The sequence below is a fragment of the Dromiciops gliroides genome, chromosome 2, assembly GCF_019393635.1.
Source record: "Dromiciops gliroides isolate mDroGli1 chromosome 2, mDroGli1.pri, whole genome shotgun sequence".
NCBI classification, from domain to species: domain Eukaryota; kingdom Metazoa; phylum Chordata; class Mammalia; order Microbiotheria; family Microbiotheriidae; genus Dromiciops; species Dromiciops gliroides.
Window position 1 is genome coordinate 57,414,728 of NC_057862.1, and position 23,236 is coordinate 57,437,963.

Sequence of the window (23,236 nt, forward strand, 5' to 3'; positions counted from 1 at the left end):
ATGTCTGAGGAAGAATTTGAATTCAGGATATTCAAGCTATATGACAATGTCAAGCAACTTCTCATTCCTCTAGGCAACTTTCTCAGACTATAAGTTTCATAGAGGTGCCAACCTGTGTTGGTAGAGAGAATTTCCTCACCGAGTCCCCTAAACCAATAAAATCACAGGTCTAGTTTCTTTTGTGCAATCTTAGATAACATGGCGATAAGAAGAAATTAAAAGATCAATCTTAGAGTCCATCAGTGTGGGTTTATTGTAACACTGCCTAACATAAAACACAAACCCCTAAATGGCACCATGATACTCAACTCTAAGGCATCACGATATCCTCACCATGGTACACATGAGGAAACTAAGACCTAGAGACAACGAATTCATCAGGGATGCTGCCAAAGGAATTCTCTTAATGCATGGGTTCAATGAGATGACTTCTAAGGTCCCTTTAAACTTTCAAATCTATGATTCCAGACTTGCCCCAGGTCACACAACTATATTGTTGCGTTCAGATTAGAACGTCCATCATGGGATATTCTATCCAAGGTTCTTTCTACTATACTACATAGTTCTTAGGTTTATATCTTTAGAGCTGGGACAGAATTTATCAGTCATCTACTTCAACCTCATTATTGTACAGGTGAGGAAACTGAGGCAGAGAGGTAACTTTTCCAAAGTCACATATGTAAGTGGCAAACCCTGGATTTGAACCCAGGTCCTTGGATTCCAAATCCTCTAATCTCTTTTTCTCACTATCAGACTCAGACACTATGAATAGGATTCATTAAATGGTCCATCATTGGGTTTAAAGTAAAACATTTTTAAAAAGACCTTAGAGGGGCAGCTAGGTGGCACAGTGGATAAAGCACTGGCCCTGGATTCAGGAGGACCTGAGTTCAAATCCGGCCTCAGAAACTTGACACTTAGTAGCTGTGTGACCCTGGGCAAGTCACACAACCCTCATTGCCCAACCAAAAAAAGAAAAAGAAAAAAAAAGCAACTCAGAATGTTTAAGCAACTTACTCATGCTTGTCATAGATAGTAAGGAGGGATTTGAACTCATATCTTCAAATGCCAAATCCAACACTCTATTTACTACTCTATCTTTCTATTTTAATATTAGAGTTCATAACATCAAATGATTTATCCTCTGCTACCCAAATAACAGTTCATGGATCGTGAGCATGAGCATATCCATCCAATATTCTGAGACACATAATTCTCCAGAGGGGTCACACTAATGAGTCCCAGTCTCCATCCCTGCTCCCATTTCTAGAATTCTTTTGCACAGGACACAATGGCTTTTCCTAATGGTGTGCTGAATGCAGATAACCTAGGTCTTCATTTTCTCCTTAATACCTTTTCATCAAATGAGGGATTGACAAGGCTCAAAATGGCAACTTTAAATTGGGATCCAGGCCTCCAGAAGAGCTTTCCCCAAATAAGCTCACTGTCTATATAGTGAACATGTTAGGTTAAAAAGCTCTGTAAGCTCCCTTCTCACTTTGACATCCTTTGCCTATTTCTCTCCCAGTGGTCTTTGTTCCCAAAGTTGGCTTCTAATTCTGTATTTTGGGGACTATAGTAACCAGTTCTCTTTTACTCATTCTTTTCTGACTTTTCTTTTTAAGATCTAAGTATAGGAGATGTTCAATCACTGATGGAAATGGTTTTGCCAGTATCAATTCTAGTTTTCTTTAAATGTTCTAAAGAAATGACAACCAATATTTTATACTTCAAGGGAAGCTGACTGAATTCATCGTCCCAAGAATCAATACCATAAATATACATGATTAGGTATAAACAGAGACATCTGTAGTCAGGCTGCCACCACAGAGATATAGGGATGCCCAGAGAGACAAGTCAGCTCTCATTAGATGGAACCAATGCTTGATGGAGAATCAGAGTCCACTGATAAATGGGGAGATAAAGTGGAAAGAATGATGCTTGTTCCAAGGAGATAACCATTAATATTTCCCTTTCTCTTCCTCTTGGCTACTCCCTACACACACTCAAACAACTTTCTGGCAATGCAACAGTCAGCACTATGTTCATACTAAAGAGCCCAAGTTGTTATTGGTAATAAGCTCTCTGAGTCTTAGATTTCCCATCTGTAAAAGAGGGATAATAATAATCAGATGATGATTATTATAATTATAAGAATCAAATAAGATCATATCAGTAAAGCACTTTGTAAACCTTAAAGTACTCTATTAATATCAGGTATTATTATTAGAAGTAATAATAATTAAGGCAGCTAGGTGGCGCAGTATATAAAGCACCGGCCCTGGATTCTAGAGGACCTGAGTTCAAATCCGACATCAGACGCTTGATACTAGCTGTGTGACCCTGGGCAACTCATTTAACCCCAATTGCCTTGACAAATTTTCTTTTAAAAAGAAGAAAAACTAGCATTTCTGTAGTGCTTTAAGGTTTGCAAAGCACTTTACAAATATCATCCCATTTTATCTTCACAAAAACTAGGTGTTTTATAGTTGCTATTGCTATGATTATCCCCATTTGACACAGAAGGAAACTGAGGGAGACAGGAATAGAGGGATTTGTGCAGGGTCAGTTGACCAGTAAGTGCAAAAATCGGGATTTGAATCCATGTCTTCCTTGACCCTCAAGTTTAGCACATTATCCTCTAATCCATGGTGACTGTTGGGGAAAAGATATTTATGTTCTTCTGACCCGCAGACCCAAATCAGTGTAATCACCCATATCTTAGGCCTCAAGGCATGAATTAAATTGCACGGAATTTTTTTCAAAGTCACAAAAGAGGTTCCTGATTAAAAACTTTATTTACATGTCATCTTTAAAGATGGCCAACTAATAGCCAGAAGGAATTCAATTCCTTTTAGTAAAGTACCATTTTCCGTAAAAATTAGCCAACAATTCCATATAACATATAACATTCCATGTTATGATGGAACAAGCAGAATGAACACTGTGGTGAGGGGTCCTGCTGATGGAAAATCCTCACCACCTGACCTTTGGCCAATCAATGGGGCAGTAGACATCTTACTATAATACAGCTTGTTTTAGCTATTTTCTTTGCAATGATTCCATATAAGGCTTATCCATGCTGAATCCCATCTTACTGAAAATACCAGAAAGATATCTTATGACCTCTCTTTATCTATCACATCCTTTCCCCTGAATAACACTGCAGGATATTTGTGCTGTGAGCCTCCTATGGAGGTACAGGAGACATTGCAAGTGTACCTGGGCCTAATGGCGCCACATCCACATGGCATCAGAATTATCCTGCCAAAGAAAATCAAATGAGAGAGATAACAACTAGATTCCCCAACAGCCTGAGAACCTCCCATTTTCACGCTTCCCCTTCTCCCCAATCCCAGTCTCTACTTAATGCCATCATTTTAAGGATTCCCTTGGTTGAAATCAGGAGCATCCCTCTAGGGTTCTGGTTAGCATCTCCTTTCTTTTCCCTCGAAGATTTTTCTTTTCTTTTCTTTTCTTTCTATTACAAGAGCTTTATACCCTCTGGACCTAACTCTCTGTTTACTTCTATCTTCATTCATGCTGCTCCACTCCAGTGCTCTCCAGTCTGCTCATCTCTTCCCTCAGATGGTTGGGCCCAAGCTTATTAGCTTTCTTACATCCCCCTCAGCAAATCATTCATCATCTCCCTCCCCCATTCCTCGGCAGAGCTTGACTTCTCTTCTGAATTCCATGCTGCAAGGCATGGTCTAGACAGGGAGACAGCCCTGCGCTGGGGGACCGAACTTCATTTAGACAGACAGGGCATGGATAGAAGGGATGGGGAGGGCCACAGACACCACAGTTTCGATTTCCACTCCTAGCAAATGGTAACATGCAATAAATACATCAATCTTATTTTCTGTATCTAGATCAAATTTGACAATAAGTTGGCTCCCCTCTTTTGGCCGTGTGTCTTTGGTGTGTGTCTTTTGGCCTGCAAGGAGGTATAGTGAGTGTAGGAAGGGAGAACTTGATTTTATTGAATTTGCACATGAAGTGAAAGGAAGGAAGAAGCAAAGGGGGAGAAAAAGAGAGAGGCATAAGGCAAATGATTAAAAAAAGATGGAACTTTTGAGAGCTTAAAAGTAAACCATCTGGATTTCTATATTGATCAATAAAACAATTATGTTGTATTTCACTTTCAATGTTTAAATTACCTGGCTCAAATGGAACAATGTGAAAAAGATGTTTCCAGCTAAAAGGAATCAGGTAGGGAGGACTCAGAACACCTTATTTTCAGATTTTCAGTCACAGTTCAGCCACACATATTCTCTCTCTCTCTCTCTCTCTCTCTCTCTCTCTCTCTCTCTCTCTCTCTCTCTCTCTCTCTCTCTCTCTCTCTTTCTCACACTCACACACACACACACACACACACACACACATATACACATTAAAGCACAATCAGTTAAAAATTGGACTTTGAGACTTCATTACTTCTGCTTTCCACAGCATTTTGAAATCCTTAAATGAAAACTCAGGATCATAAATTTAGAGCGAAAGGGGACCTTAGAAGTCATCAAGTCCAGCAAGGTGGCACAAAATGATAGACTTGGATCAAGAAGACTCGAGTTCAAATCCTGCCTTAAATATGCATTTGCTACATAACCATAAGTCACTTAACTTGGCAGTCACAATTTCTTTATCTGTAAAGTGGGAATAATAATATGTCACAGAGGTGTTGTGAAAGTGATTTTCAAACCTTAAAGAGCTAGATAAATGCTAGCCATATGTCCAAACCTTTAATTTTACAGATGAGAAAAACTGAGATTCAGAGATATTAAATGAATTGGCTAAGGCCATATGCACAGGAAATGACAACACCAAGATCTGAACCAAGATGCTCTGCCTCAAAATCTAGCACCATTTGTATTGTTCTGTACTCCTCTGAACAGGAAATGAAGCATGTCTGGCTTATATTATAGATATGCATATATGTGTGCACTTCTGTTTTGTCTTGTTTTGTTTTTAGGGCAATGAGAGTTAAGTGACTTGTCCAAGGTCACACAGTAAGTGTCAAGTGTCTGAGGTCAGATTTGAACTCAGGTCCTCCTGAGTCCAGGGCCCTTTGCTTTATTCACTGTGCCACCTAGCTGCCCCCTCACTGCTGTCCTTTTACTCCACGACCGTTGCCAGAGAGAGCAAGTGTATTTTGGAACATTTACTATAATTGAAATGGATATTAGGACTTTAGATTTAGACTTGAAAGGGACATGAGGGGTTATTTAATTCCATTAGCGTATCATACAGATGAGGATGTTGAAGATCAGTGAGGGAAAGTGAACTGCTGACAGTTATGCAGGTGATAAGTATGAGATATGATGGTGATATCTGAACCCAGGTCATTTAACCACAAATCTAGTATTCTCTCTCTTCCACACTAATTCTACTTGCTTTGTTGTTGTTTCTGTTGTTGTTCAGTCATTTTTCAGTCATGTCTCACTCTTTATGAGTCTATTTGGGGTTTTCTTGCCAGAGATAATGGAGTGGTTTACCATTTCCTTTTCCAGCTCATTTTACAGATGGAGAAACTGAAGCAAACAAGGTTAAGTGACTTGCCCAAGGTCACACAACTAGCAAGTAGCTGATGATGGCTTTGAACTCATGAATATAGGTCTTCCTGACTCTAGGCCTGCTACTTTATGCACTGTGCCACCTTGCTGCCCATAGCAGCTTCCTATGGACTTTAAATCTTTCCAAGAATCATCAATCTCAAGCTTAAAGGCCATCTATTCTAATTTCCTTATTTTACAGATGAGGAAAACCTAAATCATAAATGTAACAAATGACAGAGGCAGAATTGGAATCCAGGTCCTTTTGACTCCAAAACCATCGATCAGACCACTGTACCCTTTTATCTGTTTTAATTCTTTGAGGAATCCTGAGTAGTACATAATACTGATATTATCATTATTATCAATTAATAATGAGGAAACTGAGTCTCAGGAAAGTTAAGTGACTGTTCCAAAGCCAGGTTATCAAACCTGTATCATTGCTGAACCCAAATCCAGCCCTTTACTGCCTCTTCAAAGGACAATGATCCCTGAAAGGCGCCATTTTGATTTTGGACCTGATGCTCTCTCAAAAAGACAGCCTTCCCTTTGCTCCCACTAGATGACAAATGGGATGGGGAAAGGGACATTTTTTTTTTCTCTCATGGGATTTTTGGATGTCCTTAAGACATGCAGTTATTTCTCTGCCCCCACTGGGCACTGGGTTCTGGTATAAGTTATGTAACTTTCCTGCAGAGCCATCCTTTTTATTCTTCGGTCTGGTGCCAAGAGCAAAATAAAAGAATCCATATGTGATTATAGCTATAAAACCAAAAGGAAAATATTAGATGAAAATATAACATTTTGGGGTTTCGAAGTTTGTTTTACCTTTAATGCTAGGCAGACAGTTTACACAAATCATTTTACTGCAAAGTAAGGTATAATGAGTTAAATGTGTTCCGTGTCACCATCAATCATGTCCATTTGTCTTTGATGGACCAAACATTTCAGACACATTAAACGACTTTCTAATCATGTTAGGGAGAGAGGTGTATGGTTAGGGAAAGAGGGGAGGGGTGGGGAGAGAGGGGGTAAGTTTGCACTTTTTTTTACTTTTATACAGAAGTTCCATTAACATTTTCTGGCAATCTTCTCACATTCTATATGGACTTCTCCTGGCTAATAATGTTTGCCTGGAGAATTTGTAAAGGTCTGAGAACTCCTTAATTCAATGTTCTAGAAATTAGAAGAGCTAGGGCAGGGGGTGGGGTGGGGAAGAGAGGAATTCCTGTTCAAATTTTATGATAGTCTTCTCACTCTATTTGAAATGCTGCCATTGTGGTGAAACTGGACTGATAGACTGGTTCTTTGTTGACAAGGAACAAAATGGACATGTTCCTTCAGACCTTCTAAGGTCTAACAAGACAGAAGGAAAGGTCTCAGGATTTTGTTGATCTAAATGGAAGTTTGGGTTTCAGCAAATCCACTGCTATTCCCAAGTATGTGTGTGTTTTAAAAATATTTGTGAATTTCACTAAAATATTAACTAGATTCTCTGGCAGAGAAACAAATTGTTTCTAACCATGTCAAACCAGTTGCCATATATCCATGCCCAAGGATCATCAAGCTCTGCATGTTGATTTTCTACACTAACCCAAACCATTGTCATTTGCCAATGAGTGTCAAGTATGAGAGTAGGAAGCAGCTCCTCTTGCTTCCAGTAATTTCCCAATTTTTCTGACATCTGCCCTCTGTATTGGAGAACATGCCCCAAAGAAGCAATCTTTGTCCTCTAAATGATCAAAATTAATGCCCAAATTCTGCCAGTTATTAAAGGGGAATCTAAACTCACACATGCATTGTTATGTCACACCCTTACTGAGAAAACACCCCCGCCTTGTTCTAGTCATTTGGGCTTTTTGCTTCTCAAGCCACATTCATAGTGTTTGTGGTTTTCACATGCTAGGTTATGAGAACAAGATCAGGTGGAGGGCAGCTAGGTGGCACAGTGGATAGAGCACTGGCCCTGGAGTCAGGAGGACCTGAGTTCAAATCTGACCTCAGACACTTAACATTTACTAGTTCTGTGACCCTAGGCAAGTCACTTAACCCCAATTGCCTCAAAAAAAAATTTCAGGTGGAGATTTGGGCAAAGAGGACAGGACATAGCAAGGGCTATCCCTTGGGGTAAGCCAAGAGGAAATGAGTGATTGATTTCAATCAATAGGCCCTTCCTCCATATTTCTGGTTTCTAAAGCCACTGGCTATTTTTTAATCTGATTTTTATAAGCATTTTGATCTTAGGCACCATGAATGCTCCTTAGATATATCAAAGGATCTCAGGGTTACAAAAAACTTCAGAGGCTATCCAGCCCAATTCATTCCTGACTGAGAATTTCTCAAACAAGTAGTCTTCCAGTCTTTGCTTGAAGATGTCTATCCAGTGAAAGCAAACCTACCACCTTATGAGATCGCTCAGGTCACTTTGGAATAGCTCTAATTGTTGGGAAGTTTCTTTCCCTTATAATTTATGGAATATGGGACACAGTGGATAGAGTACTGGCCCTGGAGTCAGAAGTAGCTGAATTCAAACCTGACCTCACATACTTATTAACTGTGTGAAGCAGGGTAAGTCACAACCCCAATTGCCTTCCCCAAACCCCAAAACAAATAAACAAAAAAGTAATTTCTGGAAAATAAATATGCCTCTCTCTAGTTTTTATTTATGGCTCCTGGTTCATATGATTATAAATGTACTGCTGGAAGGGACCTTAGAGAACATTAAATGGGTTTGGGGGCGGGGGGTTCCTTAGCCCTTGTTTTATAGATAAAGAACTGAGGCCCAGAGAATAAATGATTTACCCAACGTCAAATAATCATCTAGTGGCAGAGCGTGCATTTGAACTCATATCCTGACTTCTGGCACTCTGTGGTTCAGCTACTGGAGTCAAACCTAAACAAATGTAATCCCTGTCTCAAGACAGCATTCCAAGTACCATCCCTCCTTCCCACATGTTCTCCCTTTCCACATATTATATTTTCTTTTCTTTTCTTTTTTTGTTTGCAGGGCAATGAGGGTTAAGTGGCTTGTCCAGGGTCACACAGCTAGTAAGTGTCAAGTGTGTGAGGTCAGATTTGAACTCAAGTCCTCTTGAATCCAGGGCCGGTGCTTTATCCACTGCGCCACCTAGCTGCCCCTCACATATTATCTTTTCTAATCCAGGTTACTAGTCCCAATTTCTTCAAATTATGTTGAATGACATGTCCTTGAGGTACATCAGCATTTTGCTCATCCTCCTCTGGACACACTCTGATTTGTCAAAGTAATTCCCCAAATTTGATGCCCAGAAATGAACATAGCCCTCTTCATATGGTGTAACCACAAATAGGGCACTTTGGGTGCAAACCCGAAATTAGGTAGGCCAAAATGATTTCTTCCGGGATCTTTTCAAAATTCAGTAGTGGGATTAAAAAGGAAGTCCTTTGCTTGTCCAATGAGTCCATCTTAGCTAAAACTAAGTCTGACTATCTTATGTCTCTGATTTCTTTAGAATTGTCTCTCAGGAAAAGGAACTGAAGCAGGAAGTAATCGTGGGTGACAGTGGTGAGCTCAACACAATCAATACAAAGTCCTGATGAAAGAGAAAACCAAACACACATATCCCATAATTATTGCATTCTAAAAAATGGAATTGTGACCAAAAACTCCTAACTACATAATAGTTGGTGTGAGGTGGGTAAAGCAACGAAGAGGGAATTTTAAATTGTCTCCCAGGATACTATTGAAGTCTTATTAGAAACCCTTAGTGAATGTATGTCAAAGATAATATACACATATAACATAATTGTGTGCATTTGCATACATATATCCACATAATTTTATCAGGACATGGGGGAAACAGGATAGATAAGTGGCAAAATCATAGAGATATTCATCAAAGAATGTGCCTTTATTTCAAGTGAAAAGAAAAGAGGAGACTTTAATTTGGCAGGTTAGATGCAAACTAGACTGGAAAAATAGTTTATACTAGATTTTTGACTCTAAAACAAAAACAAAAAGGTTTTTAGAGATACCAAAAGGAGGAATGCAGTTAGAGGATCAGTGGAACCCAGTGTGATCAGCAATGATAAAGCAGATGGACTGAACGAATCATGTGTCTTGTTCTTGATGAGCCAAATATTAGGAAAATTCCCACCCTCGTACTCTCCCTTGAAAGCAAATGGTTGCCTATTCCAGATCTGATGATTGCAAACAGACAGGATGTACTAATCCTAATTGATATACTAGATGTCCATAATTCACTAGGACTGAAGCACTGGAGACTTGAAATAACTCAAGGATGAAATTGAGGAACAATTGGCCAAACTGTTTAACAAGTCATTACAAATGGCTATGCTGCTTGAGGATTGGTGGATGGTTGAGAGGATACTCTTTCATAAATGAAATGATATGGATAAATCGACTTCTACACCAAATCCCAGAATACTAGAATATAGGGACATGCCTTAAAGTACAAATCAAGTTTTGAGTAAATAAGAGGAGAAACAACTCCACAATCGGGGCAGTAAGCTCACAAAGAACTTGTTAGTTCAGAAATGCATAGTGAAAGTAAATAGATTCAAAACTGGTCAGGAAAATTCAAAATTGGGTTATGAACAGAAACTTGGATATTTGTGGTCACATTCTCAAAGTTTGAAGAGGAACTGATAGGAGAGAGCAGAGAATGGGAAAATCATTTAGGATTTTCCATATCCTTTTCTTTGTTTTTTGTTGTTGTTGTTGTTGTTGTTGTTGCTGTTGTTGTTTTATTTTTGTTTTTGCCGGGCAATGAGGGTTAAGTGACTTGCCACGACCACACAGCTAGTAAGTGTCAAGTGTCTAAGGCTGGATTTGAACTCAGGTCCTCCTGAATCCAAGACCAGTGCTTTATCTACTGCGCCACCTAGCTGCCCCCTGTATCCTTTTCTTAAGACACAGAATCCTAGACTAGAGGGAGATGGACATGACTATTATGATAATTATCTTTTTAAAAAATCTTGCTCCTCCCTCCATTCTAGCCCCATTTTAAAATAAGATCATAGGTTTAGAACTGGAAGATATATTTTGGAGGTGACTTGCTCCAACCCCTCATTTTACAAATGAGGAAACTGGGGAAGAGAGAGGCTAAGTAATTTGCCCAGGGTCACACAAGTGACCTTTGGAAGCTGTACTTGAATCTTTGTCCCCTAATGGTACAAATGGATAGTAAATGTCATTTGCCTTCTTGTTACACTTGCTGATTTCATCATTATTTTATTCTTGTGCTTTTATCTTTAAATTTTTAATGAGCACTGAGGATCTTCTCTTCAATATCTTCTCCTCCTCCTACCTTCTCTATTTCTCTTGATATCACCATCCTTCTAGTGATTCAGATTCAAAACCTTAGTCACCTGGATGCCTTTCCTCTGTAGCATTGCCTATATCCAATCAATGGCCAAATTCCATCTGTTCTACTTCAAAGTTTCTCATGAGGTCCATGCCTTTCCACTAGCACCACCACCACCATGATTTAGACGGTTACTATAATAGCTTCCTATGGGATCTTTTTTCCAGTCCCTTCTTTCCTATCACTAAAAATCACCTCTCTAATGCACAGGCTTAACCATGGCTTATATGTAGTCAGTAGTTCACCGTTACCTACCAAATAAAACAAAAACTCCTTCCCTTGACTTTAAAGGTCTTCCCCAATCTGACTCCAACCCATCTTTTGAACCTTTTTTCACACTACTCTCTTCCTTATATATTATTATTTTTTTCTGCCTGGAATGCTCTCCCTCCTCATTTTCACCTTTGGCATCATTCAAGCCCCTGAAAAAAACCCACCTTCTACAGGAAGCCTTTTCCAATCCCCCTTAATTCTCATTTCCTGCTGCTGTTGACTAATTTAGCCAGTCTATAACCTGTTTGTACATAGTTATTTGCATGTGGTCTCCTTCATTCAACAATGACCTCCTTGAGGGCAAAGACTTTGTCTCCTCAACACTTACAATAATGACTGGTCCATAGTAGCTGCTTAATCAATGTTGACTGACTGACTGACAAATTAGCCTACTGGTTATTCCCTATTCTCTTGCCTTCTCCAGAAGCCGTGTGTTTGCACAGCACAGTTCTCTTCATTTTCACCCTTTGCAAAGCTTTCTTTTCCTGGACTCCAGGTCAAGGTCCAGCCCCATGTCCTTTAGGAATCATGTCCTCATTCCCCCAAGGGAAGTGATTCCTCTGGATTTTGTGGACCTCTGGAATGGAAGGTACTCCATAAAGAAAGCCAAGGTGTCCTTGACCCAATATCACATTTAGTAGATCCTTAAGGAAACTTCCAGAAATAGGTTGTGAAAGCACCCGTACACATCAATAAACTAAGAGGGAAAATGCTTAAAATCAGCATTTCCTTTTTTAATATTTATTTATTTATTTATTTATTCATTCATTCATTCACTCGTTTATTTATTTATTTGTTTGTTTGTTTATTTATTTTCAGGGCAATGGGGGTTAAGTGACTTGCCCAGGGTCACCCAGCTAGTAAGTATCAAGTGTCTGAGGCCAAATTTGAACTCAGGTCCTTCTGAATCCAGGGCCGGTGATCTGCACTGCACCACCCAGCTGCCCCCTAGCATTTCCTTTTAATGTTACACATCGAACTAGAGCTAGAAGGGACCTCAGAAGCACATCTTGTCCAAACCCTTCATTTTACAAATGAAGAAACTAAGAGAGGTGAAGAGTCTTTTCCAATATCATACAAATAGCAACGGAGAGGGATGGGATTTATACTCACTCTGCATTTAAGAAGATATTTTGGTTTTGATCAGAGTAGTTATTTGCATGTTCCCTCCCCCAGTTAGAATGTGAGCTTTCAGAAGGAAGAGATTTTGTATCTTCTGCACTTAGCACTTTCTGCTGTAACTACTTCATAAGTGTTTGTTGACTTGACCTGACATTTTGATTGAATTATACTACCCCAGTCCCTGATATCTCTTTTGTCCATAATAGATATTATTGAGAACATTTGTGGCTTTGAAGAAGGATGTCATAGTGGATAAAGAGCCCATCTCAAAACCTGGAGGAGTCAAGTTCAAGTTTCACCTTTGGTATATACTGACCATGGGACTCTGCGCACATCATGGGATCTTTCAGTGCTCTTGGTAATTCTATAAAGACTAAGTTTCAGAGAAGGTGCCTATTGGCATTGATAGAGTGAGTTTCCCCACCTGGAAGTTCTCTCTACAAGTGGAATCAGGGGTCTAGTTCCTCTCCTATGATATGCAAATGGAAGTGGACTGATCATGTAGTGAGAATGAGAGACATCCTACCCTCTCAGAATATACCCTAGTACCCCAAACATTTTAAAAGAAGGTGGCTTCCAGTGTTCGGGATAGATTCTCTATGAAAAAAAAATGAGAACATATGAACGAGTAATTTTAAAGGCATGGATAAGAAGGTGAGGCCCTAAGATCCTAGGGGGCTGAAATGCCATCTAACCCAACTTCATCATTTTATAGGTAAGGAAACTGAGGTCCATGGAGGTTAGTTAAGTTGCCAGAGATTACATAGGCAGGTAAGCGTCACAGGTAGAGGAGACAAGCTTGCAACTTGCACCTAAACTGGAAGTTTCCACACAAATAAAACCATGGATCTGCCAAGAGCACATACCATTTTTTAGATTTCTGGTTAGTGTATTTTGGAAGAAGGCCATCCAAGGATCTGTCATAATGGGATGAAATGGGATCCCACACATGAGGGATCTGGATTTGGGAAAGAAATTACATTGTCACATATCCTGGGAGGAAGAAATGTGTTTCTAAGTTGTTGTTGTTTAGTCATTTTAGTCATGTCTAACTCTTCATGACCCCATTTAGGGTTTTCTTGGCAAAGATACTGGAGTGGTTTTCCATTTCCTTCTCCAGTTCATTTTACAGATGAGGAAACTGAGGTAAACAGGGTTCAGTGGCTTGCCCAAGGTTACACAACTAATACGTGTTTGAGTCCAGATTTGAACTCAGGAAGAGGAGTCTTCCTGCCTCCAGGCTCAGCTCTCTGGGCTACCTCTCGCTGCTCTTCTAAGTTATCACAAATTCCTCTCTGTTCCCCAAACAGTTCTTCCTAAAAAGTAACCTTGAATGGGAAGACTAGATGGTAGAGTCAGGCCTTTCAGGATGACGTTCCTGTAAGTATGTTGAGAAATCAGAGTCATTCGTTTTATTGCTCTTTTTGACATGTGATTTGAGTTACCATGGGGACACCATAAAAGACATACAAACTATTCCATACTCCACTAGGACCCATGTTATGTCAACTTCACAGACCAGATGCTCTCAATACTAGATGCAGCTTATAGTTGAAGAAGGCAACTAAAGCAGGACTTGGTTGGGCCAAAAGTAGTCTCTGGCCATAGTATGAATCTCTTCATGACAATCCTTCCTTCTGTTATGGGCAGGATGGGGAGAAGGAATGGATAGTCTTTGTTCTTAACATTGAGGAAGTCCTAGCTACACTAGTCTTTTCACTCTCATTCGTATGCATAGGTTGCTGCCATGTTAGTTTTACTAATCCCTCTTAGACTGAGATGTATTTAGTTAATATCCCAGTCTTCTGTGGTCAAACCTAATTAATCCAAAAGACACAAAAAACCACCACCACCACCACCAACAAAAATCTTAGGATAAACTAAGTCTAAATGACAGAATTTGTTTCAAGAAACCCCATCAGTTCATTTCATGCACAGTCCTAGACCTAGTCTGATAAAGGGTTGCTTGGCAGAAGTACTTAAACTTAAACCTCTCTTATAACAATGAAGTTGACTAGTGCTTAGTACATCAATTACTATGGATACCGCTAAAGTGTTTGAAGGTGCTTGGAAATTTCCTTTTAAAATAGAATAGTCTTGTTTACACTATTAATTGCTTTAGCAAAGATTATTGCTCAACGACAGCATAAAGCAAAGGCAGTTCTAACCATACCATCAATTGTTCTTCTAGATGAAAGAATACATTTTCTGGGCCCAATGCTACTTAGCTTAAGGAATTTAAGAATTTAAATTCATGGGACAGTCTTGGGGGCAAGGGGATGGTGTTGTATTCAGCCCTGCTGCCTGTATATTTCAGGGAACATTTATTAATCCCCTACTGTATGAGCCCTTAGAGATACTGAAACAAAACAAAGCTAACACACAGTCCCCAACCTCAATAAGCTTATAACATGAAAGAGGGAAAGACAAATACAGAAGACCATAACTCAGATTAGATTATAATAATCATTTAGGCATCTCATCATTTCCTGCCAACAATGTCTTCCAGCTTCCAGCCCAGTAATATCTTCTCAGTAAAAGGAAATTATTTATTTTGCTGGTCAGCAGCAAACGCTATTAGCACCAAAGGACTGCGAGTCTCACACTTTTCAAAGTGGTAATTTTGGCCTCCACAAGAGGGCCTTTTGTTACCTTACAAATTTCTATCTATTTTTCCATAGGCAAGGTGGTCCAACTTTAAATTTTATCCTAAACCATAAATATCTAGACCAGGAGCCAGAGCAAAGATCACTGGACTTGGAGTAAGAAGAAATGTGAGTCTGAACTCTTATTCTGACTTTTCCTCAACATATGACCATAGACAACCTCTCAGCTCAATTTCTTCATCTATAAAATGGGAACAACACTACTTATATTATTATAACAATAAAAACAACTACAACAAAAATTTTTTTAATTCTCTCTATCTACACTAGGCTAAACATAACTCTTTCCTTCTGGCTAATACCTCCTTCTCATACTCTTTCTTCTCTTTACTGGATTCTTCTATGCCCCATGCCTACATAATTGGGATGTTATGCAGTAATCCCAGATGTTTCCCTGCTTGTGGCATCAGAGATGGGGAGGAAAAAAGCCAGCTAGATACACTTCAAAAGAAGTCTTTCCCTACTCTCTATAAAACACATGGCCTTTATCTGTGATGACAAGTTGCCCTGCCTTAAAAACTATCTGCCACAAGGTTCTGGTAACTTCTCTAGTACCATCTTTGATGGCCCCTCACCCCTGGATATCTCAAGTTACCTTTATGATTTCTCTTGTATGAGTGAAAATGTCTTTTAAGAAAGGTCTATTTGGCAGTCTGACCATTTTGTAAAAGACTCTTTTCAATCTGCAAATTGTCCTTATGGACTGGCCCATCACACAAGATGTTTGCAAAGAAAGTCCTCAAGAACTCTAGAAATATAAATCACTATTACTCCTATTCTGTTGGGGGATCAACCCATATTCCTAAACAGTAGAATCCAAATTAATTGGTTTTTTGTATCTGTTTAACTATCATGACTGTCTAGACTAGGAACTCCCCAAAGCCAAAGATGCCATGTTCTTAAGGGTCTCAATCCCAAGGGAGGCTTTGTCCAGTGTCAGGGGCCCTATGAGTTCTCACTCATACTCCCCTCTCCTTCATGCATAAGTGGTCAGTTTTTTTCATCATCCCAGTTAGGAGGGGACAAGGATAGGGAAATTGTGAAAGAGGGGGGGTTGACGTGCCTTCCTGGACAGATCCATGGGGTGACTAGGGGGGTGATGAGCAGTGGCTGGGAAAGATTGAATTTCAGACTTTGAAAGGGCAATGTTGCCAAGAGGGGCTGCGCATCTCCTCACTCTCCACTCAAACAGCCATGACATGTAAGCCCGGCTGGCCCCCTTGATTGTGGAGAAATAAATAAATGAATTATGTTGTTGGGGTTTGGGCTTCGGCACAAACACATGGTCTATATTTATTCGCACAGTGAGAGGTCCACCAGCCACTTGATGTAAAAGACCAAAATGATAATTCTTTTCTTTAGGCACTTTGGTGCCATATGGAATGTATATAAATCATATTTTTGTTTTAACAGCAGGGGCTTTGTTGATAGATAAACATGTGGTTTATCTAAAAAAGAGAGAGAGAGAGAGGATTGTGCTTTGAACAATCATTTAATGGCTGTGGATGTGCCAAATAAAAATAAAAACATAATTTTGAAAGAAGCTGGCCTTGTGCCCAAATCTTTGAGCAAGAATTCCTCCCCAACCAAAGTGGGTAATGTGTGTCTATCTGTTTTGAGTTTAAGCTGTGCTCTCTACTCAACCCTACGACAAATTGAATCGTGGACTAATGCTCAGTAATAGGACAAGACATTACCTTTATGAATGACCTCATGGAGAAGAGATTGGCGAGCATCGTGGAGAGGCCTTGAGCCAGGCAGCTCTGGGCTATGAATCCTAGCTTCAGCTCAGCAAGGCAGATTGCGTCATCTCCTTCTTTCCAATTCCAGCTTGGGATGTTTAGCAGATGGGCCTGAGGGTAAAAAAATACAGGTATAGGCCCCCATGTTAGTGAGTGGGGGGGAAGGGAAGGAATGATTTGTCTTTATTAAAAAAAAAAGGTTTGCAAGGATGTGGCACAGACCAAGTGACAACAGTCATATTCACCACCTTCGGATGTTTGCCTGACTCTGACAACCAGTATTTTCATTCAACGTGGCTGCTGTTGACCAGATCTTCTCATTTCCCTGGGACTTTTCTGCATTTTTTCTCATCATCCTCCCTAGTTGTAAGGCCAAGCCCACTCCCTAAATCTTGGTGGTGGTGTTTTTTTTTTTTTTCCTTTAGCCAAAGAGTGCAAAGAAAGAATTTCCTAAAAGGTCAGACAAATTCAGCCATTCAACTAAGTGAGTGTCTCAACTAAAATTGAAGCTCCCCATAGGTAAGTCTTGTTTTAGACCTTGTACCATGACAGCCAGATCACTGTTTTAGGCAAAACTTGAATACCTACTGATGGACCGATGGTCGTTGGCTGAGGTCTGTTCAACATTTTTATCAACATTATGGATTAAAATGAGGAAACATGAGTGTGACATGTCTGGGGGTGAGGGGAGGTGGGGGGGAGAAGGTCATGTAATCTCAGACTGACTTAATCTAAGCATAATATCCAAGTCAAAGGAAGCAAGGATCCCACTGTACTCAAGACTAGTCAGACAACACATCTGGAAATGGTATACCTTGCTTTGCCTTCCACACCTTAAAATAAACTGATAAACTAAAAATTACATAGAAGAGAAAAACCAAAATGTTAGGGAGTCTAGACACTCTATCAGAGTAAGGAAGAGTCATGGGAAATGGGGGTGTTTAGCCAGGTAAAAATAAGACTAAGGAGAGAAACGATAGTTGTGTTAAAATATGGGCTGTCATGTAAAAGATGGATTGCACGTTCTATGTTGTTCCTGATGGCAGCAGACCAACATGTGGAAGTCATGGGAAGATGGACTTTTGGATAATATAAGAATATCCTAACAATTAAAGATAACAACAAACTGACTTCCACATAAAGTCATGAACTCCCAGTCAATGGAAGCAATCAAGAAGGAAAAAAATACCACAAAATGGTGAGGAGAAGGTTGGATTGCATGGCTTCTAAGTGTTATAAAACTCTGTGATTCTTTGTTTATTTCCTCCCTCTTTATGGTACTAGGAAGGTCAAAGATTGTGCTTTATTCTCTTGATAATGCACTCAGAAGTCCTACTTTAAGGAATGTTCTCCATGGTGGAATATGGGAGGGCACCTCTCTGATTTTTTATTTTGCATAATGACTACTTTACATGGGGATGTCTCTCAATTCCTCTAGGTACTGACCCAACCCTGGCTGTTTCTGGGAAGGACAACTCTTCTAAGAGCCTGATAGAGGCAGATTCAAAATATTTAAAGTCATAACATAAATCTGGACTAGGATCAACCCTTAACATCCCCCTCTCCTGCCACTAGTCACTCAGTTACAGTCAGCCATCTTTTCTCCCTCTGCAATGCCCTGCTGGTCTCTAGTTTCGGAACATCGCTCTGCTTTATTTTCCAAGATGTCTCAGTGGAAGCAGCCAGTCTTTGAGACAAATGATCCGGATTTGGAATCCTGATATAGACAAGTCATTTTGGCTCCTTGGGAATTACTATCCTCATATCTAAAATTGAGGAGATCCAATGAGACAAATCAATCGAGGAATCATGCACTGAGCACTAAATAAGTGTCTGTCCTGTGCCAAGAACTGTGCTAGGCACTAGGGATCTAGAAACCCAACTATAAAATGCTTCCTACTCTTAGGAAGTTTACATTCTATTTGATATTGTCCAAAGTCTCTTCTAGGACTGAATTTTTCTGATTCATTGCAATAGAATAAAGCAATCGAGTGATGAAATATGAATTTGAACTTAAATGCCCCAGGAATGTGGGTGGAACACAGGATCATAGATTTGGTATTGGAAGGCCCTCAGAGGTCCTCTTCTCCAGCTCCCAAGGACTTAAGAAATCATGCCACTGGAGCTTCAGTGACCAACCCCTCTAATATGGAGGCAAATGAATCGTGTGGTCATTACAGCAGATGGGCCAGGTAAGACTACAGTGGGCTTCTTGAGTTTAAGATAGGAGTGAGGGGGTCCCACTTGGGGATTCCCCCCCTCCAAGTTCCATGTGCTTGTCAAAATATAAAGTTTCCAGTCCTCTCACTTATAACCCAAGTCTCTGACTCCTAGCCCCTTACTTTTCCATCTGGTTTGAGTTCTTTGTTTAGACATATTTTACATGTCATTACATGTGAAATTCAAGTTAGTTCCATTACTCTAGGCTTCCTTTGCCCCTTCTGTTAGCTAGCACATTTTCTCCAATCACTGAGTAAGGTGGGGGTAGGGAAGAAAAACTGTGCTAATGAAACAAAAAGATGATGATCCACCCTTGGGATTCACGTTATGAGTTTTTACCTCTTTTTGGCATCTTCATTGGAAAGAAATCTTGGCCCGGCAGAAAGTGCCCAGAGAGAAGCACAGGAGTCTGGAGACAAATCCCTGAATTTAGAAAATATATCTATGCCCCAAAGGCAAGGCCAGAAGCTTCTCTCCAGTTACAATGTTCCTAACCCTTCCCTCAATTGTAGGAGATGGGGAAAGTGTAGAACTGAGAGTGGGAAGGCCTAGAGGCGAGTCCTCAAGTCTGTAAGCTTGGGCAATTCACCATGATGTCAGGGTGATGAGAAAGAACATGCACATTAGCATCAGAGAATTGTGTTTGAGCCCAGATCCTAATGCTTTAATCACTTGTTAAATGATACTGGGAAAGTCACTTCATCTTGTTGAGCCTCAGTTTCTTATATGTAAACCAGGAATAACATCTTACTACTTACAAACCTTAGAGAGCTCCACAAATATGACTTATTATTAACAATAATTCAAGGCTCTAGCTTGCCCACAAAGAAGAGGTCCTAATCTTCATTGGAGAGTGGGGGACTAGGGGTGTGGAACATTATGTATACTATTTGTCTCAGTTGATATGTTAGTTTTGAAGATTTTTTTTTTGTATTCTCATTACAAGGGATGGCTCTTTGGGTAGGGGAGAGAGGAAGGATATATTTGGAAATGAAGGGGAAGTTAAAGCAAAATATTTAAATAAAAGTTATCTTTAAAATGGTAATATCTTTTGCTTTTCAATTGTTTCAGTTGTGTTCAACTCTTCTTGACCCTATTTGGGATTTTCTTGGCAGAGATACTGTAGTGGTTTATTTGCCATCTCCTTCTTCAGCTCTGTAGATTAGGAAACTGAGGTAAATAGTGTTAAGTGACTTGCCCAGGGTCACACAGCTAATAAGTGTCTGAGGTTGGATTTGAATTTGGAAAGATGAGTCTTTCTGACTCCAAGCCTTGCACTCTGTACACTATGGTACCACCTCACTGCCATATTATATCTTAATAACAGTACAGTGGAAAGAACTCTAGCTCTAGTCAGAGAATCTGTGTTCAAATCTTGCCTCTGATGTTTACTATCTATATGACCTTGAGCAAGTCATTTAAGCTCTGGAGAGCTCGGTTTCCTCAACTGTAAAGAGAAGGGGTTGTGCTAAGCAGACTCTGAAGCCGCTTCCTGCACTCTATCTATGATCTACGATCTCAGTTTTTCTCACAAGCAAAATCAAAATAATAGCATCAGCGCTTCCTGCTTGGTAGACAAAATTAAGTGGGATAACATCTTATTAAATGGGCACATCAAAACACTGAAAAATTTAAAATAACAATTATTATTAAGAGGAATAGAAGAGTTCAAGCTACATCCAAACACTGCCAATGGCCTTCCTCACCATCCCCCTCCCCACCCCCACTCCCACACCTTCATCAAGGACCAAGTCTCATTAAGTACCTTTCTTTGAGGAGCTGAAAACTCCCTACACTGAGAGCAAAAAGTGTCTAATGGAATCATTCTTTTACTTCAGAGACGGAAATGCGGTCACTTGGATGTTCAGTGTGAACTTCTGGGGAGCATCCATCCCTTCTGCACTGCTTACTCCTAGGGTCTACTGTTAGCCTGATGGGTTAGGACATTTGAGGGATCTAGGCTTCTGGTACCACCCTTTCCTGAGCATTTGCATAGAAATCCACTCTCCAGATTTCTGCTCACCAAGATTGGCCTATTTTGGCAACGATTTTATGAGATGTCTTAAAGTTCTTTGAAAATCTGTTGCATTCCCAACCCCTTGGTCGTAAGCTCCTTGAGGGTAGGCACTGTGATTTTTTGTTTTTGTTTTTGGTTTTGGTTTGGGGGGGTGTGGTCTCTTTCTTTGTTTTTATATTGCCAGTGCCTTGCACATGCTTATTTTTTTTTGTTTTTTGTTTTTTTGTTTTTTTGATGAGGCAATTGGGGTTAAGTGACTTGCCCGGGGTCACACAGCTAGTAAGTGTCAAGTGTCTGAGGCCGGATTTGAACTCAGGTCCTCCTGAATCCAGGGCCAGTGCTTTACCCACTGTGCCACCTAGCTGCCCCTTGCACATATTTATAATAGCACATACTCAAGAACCTATGATTTCAGATGCAGAACACAACCTATCTGTAGTTTTAGGGAATTTCCTAAAGATAAAACAGATGAAGTGACTTGCTCATGGTCACACTTCTAAAAAGAGGTAAAGGTGAAATCCAAAAACAAGTCTTACTGACCAGAATTCCAGTAGTGTTCCCACTAGGCAACATAGCTTTGCACATAGAAGGTATTTAATTAATGCTCATTGAATTAAATATTCTCTGAATTAAAGAAAACTAAATAAGTTAAAAATTACAAAGTATTCAAGAAATCTGGGGCAGGTGGGTGGCACAGTGGATAGAGTGCGAGGTCTGGAGTCAGAAAGTCCTGAGTTTAAATCCAGCCTCAGACGTTTACTAGCTATATGACCCTGGTCAAGTCACTTAACCCTGATTGCTTCAGTTTCCTCATCTGTAAAATGAACTGGAGAAGGAAATGGCAAACCACTCCATAATCTTTGCCAAAAAAAAAATCCCAAATGGGATCACAGTCAGACATGACTGAAATGACTTAAGAACAACAAACAACAAATCATACATATACAAAAGATTATTATAATCATATTTGAAGGTCAGGATTGATTTTCTATCAAGGGCAGAGGAATGTGCAGCTGCCTTTCCTGGATCATGGGGGTAGGGGGGAATACTCTGGAAAAGCCCATTCTATAAATTACAAGGTCCACGGAGGTTGTGAGTCGCCCAAGGTCACATAGCTTCAGAGTCAGAGGCTGGATTTGAGCTTAGGTACTCTGAATCCACTGTACTACACTGCAAAGCTGGGCACTGCAGTGATAAGCTTGACCTTGACTTAGGGCTGGTTTCAGTTGATCACACTGCTCAGCAGGCTGTCTGGATGAAGAATGGGAGTGCCAAGGGAGATGCCAAGATCACAGCCCCACTCAGCTTCCCCACCTCTCCTCTTGAAGATGGTTCTGGTAACAATGTATTGGCAGTCCTGAGGCATTTCCTTGGCACTCGATTGGGTGGAAAAAAGAGTCTAGGCAACTGTCAAAGCCAATTCTCCCCTCTCTGTTTAGAAATCTCAGAAGTTTTGCCATCAGGACATGGTGCTTTTATGTTTCTGACTTGCCTGGCTAAAGTCTCAATCTTTGATTTTTTGCACAGCCCCAGGACCCAAATAAATTGGGACTAAAACACTAAAAAGAAATCAGGCTTTGGGCAAGTAAGAATGGAGGAGAGATGCCCTCTATTATTTTTGAACAATTTATACAGTTTACATTTGTAGGAGATGCTGAAGATGAAAGTAGCCATGCACAGGCTCTAAACTGTGGTGGGTTGGTCTTTGACAAGAATCATTTCACTCAAATTCAGCTGAATACTTCAAAAAATAGCTTTGTTTCTAATTTGAAAGAGTCTTAACCCCTTTCCACACACAAAGCATTATTATTATTATTCCCATTCAGTCTAAATTGGGGAGGGGGAGAGCCAGACACAGAGAGACAGAGACAGAGTGAGAGAGAAGGAAAAAGAGGAAGAGGGAGGGAGAGAGAGAAAGAGGAAGAAGAGAAGGAAGGAGGGAAAGAGAGAAAGAGGAACAGGAAACAGAGGGAGGGAAAGAGAAAGATCAGGAGGAAAAGGAGGAGGAGGGAAGGAGAGAGAGAAAAAGGAAGAAGAAGAGGAGGAGGGAGGGAAAGACAGAGAAAGAGGAGGAGAAAAAGGAGGGAGGGAGGGAAAGACAGAGGGAAAGAGAGAGAATCTAGACCTACTCAACCTTAAATTGCTGAAAAAAATAACAAGTAGACATCCAGCTCCTTACTAACATCTTCCATCAGTGTCAAGTTCAAAGCTGGGAAAATTCCAGCACTAGGGAAAGTTCCATGGAGCATCACCAGCTTTGGAACCACAACCCAGGAGG

The 23,236-nt window shown here is 40.2% G+C and overlaps 1 protein-coding gene across 23 annotated transcripts in view; it reads right to left on the reverse strand.

Moving 5' to 3' along the window:
* KCNMA1 (potassium calcium-activated channel subfamily M alpha 1) overlaps positions 1-23,236 on the reverse strand; it is a 929,290-nt gene that overhangs the window by 221,250 nt on the left and 684,804 nt on the right. For all 23 annotated transcript variants that reach the window (XM_043983958.1, XM_043983956.1, XM_043983955.1 and 20 more), the window contains one exon: positions 16,677-16,832. In XM_043983958.1, coding sequence (XP_043839893.1) covers positions 16,677-16,832 — 156 coding nt within the window. The remainder of the gene's footprint in view (positions 1-16,676; positions 16,833-23,236) is intronic.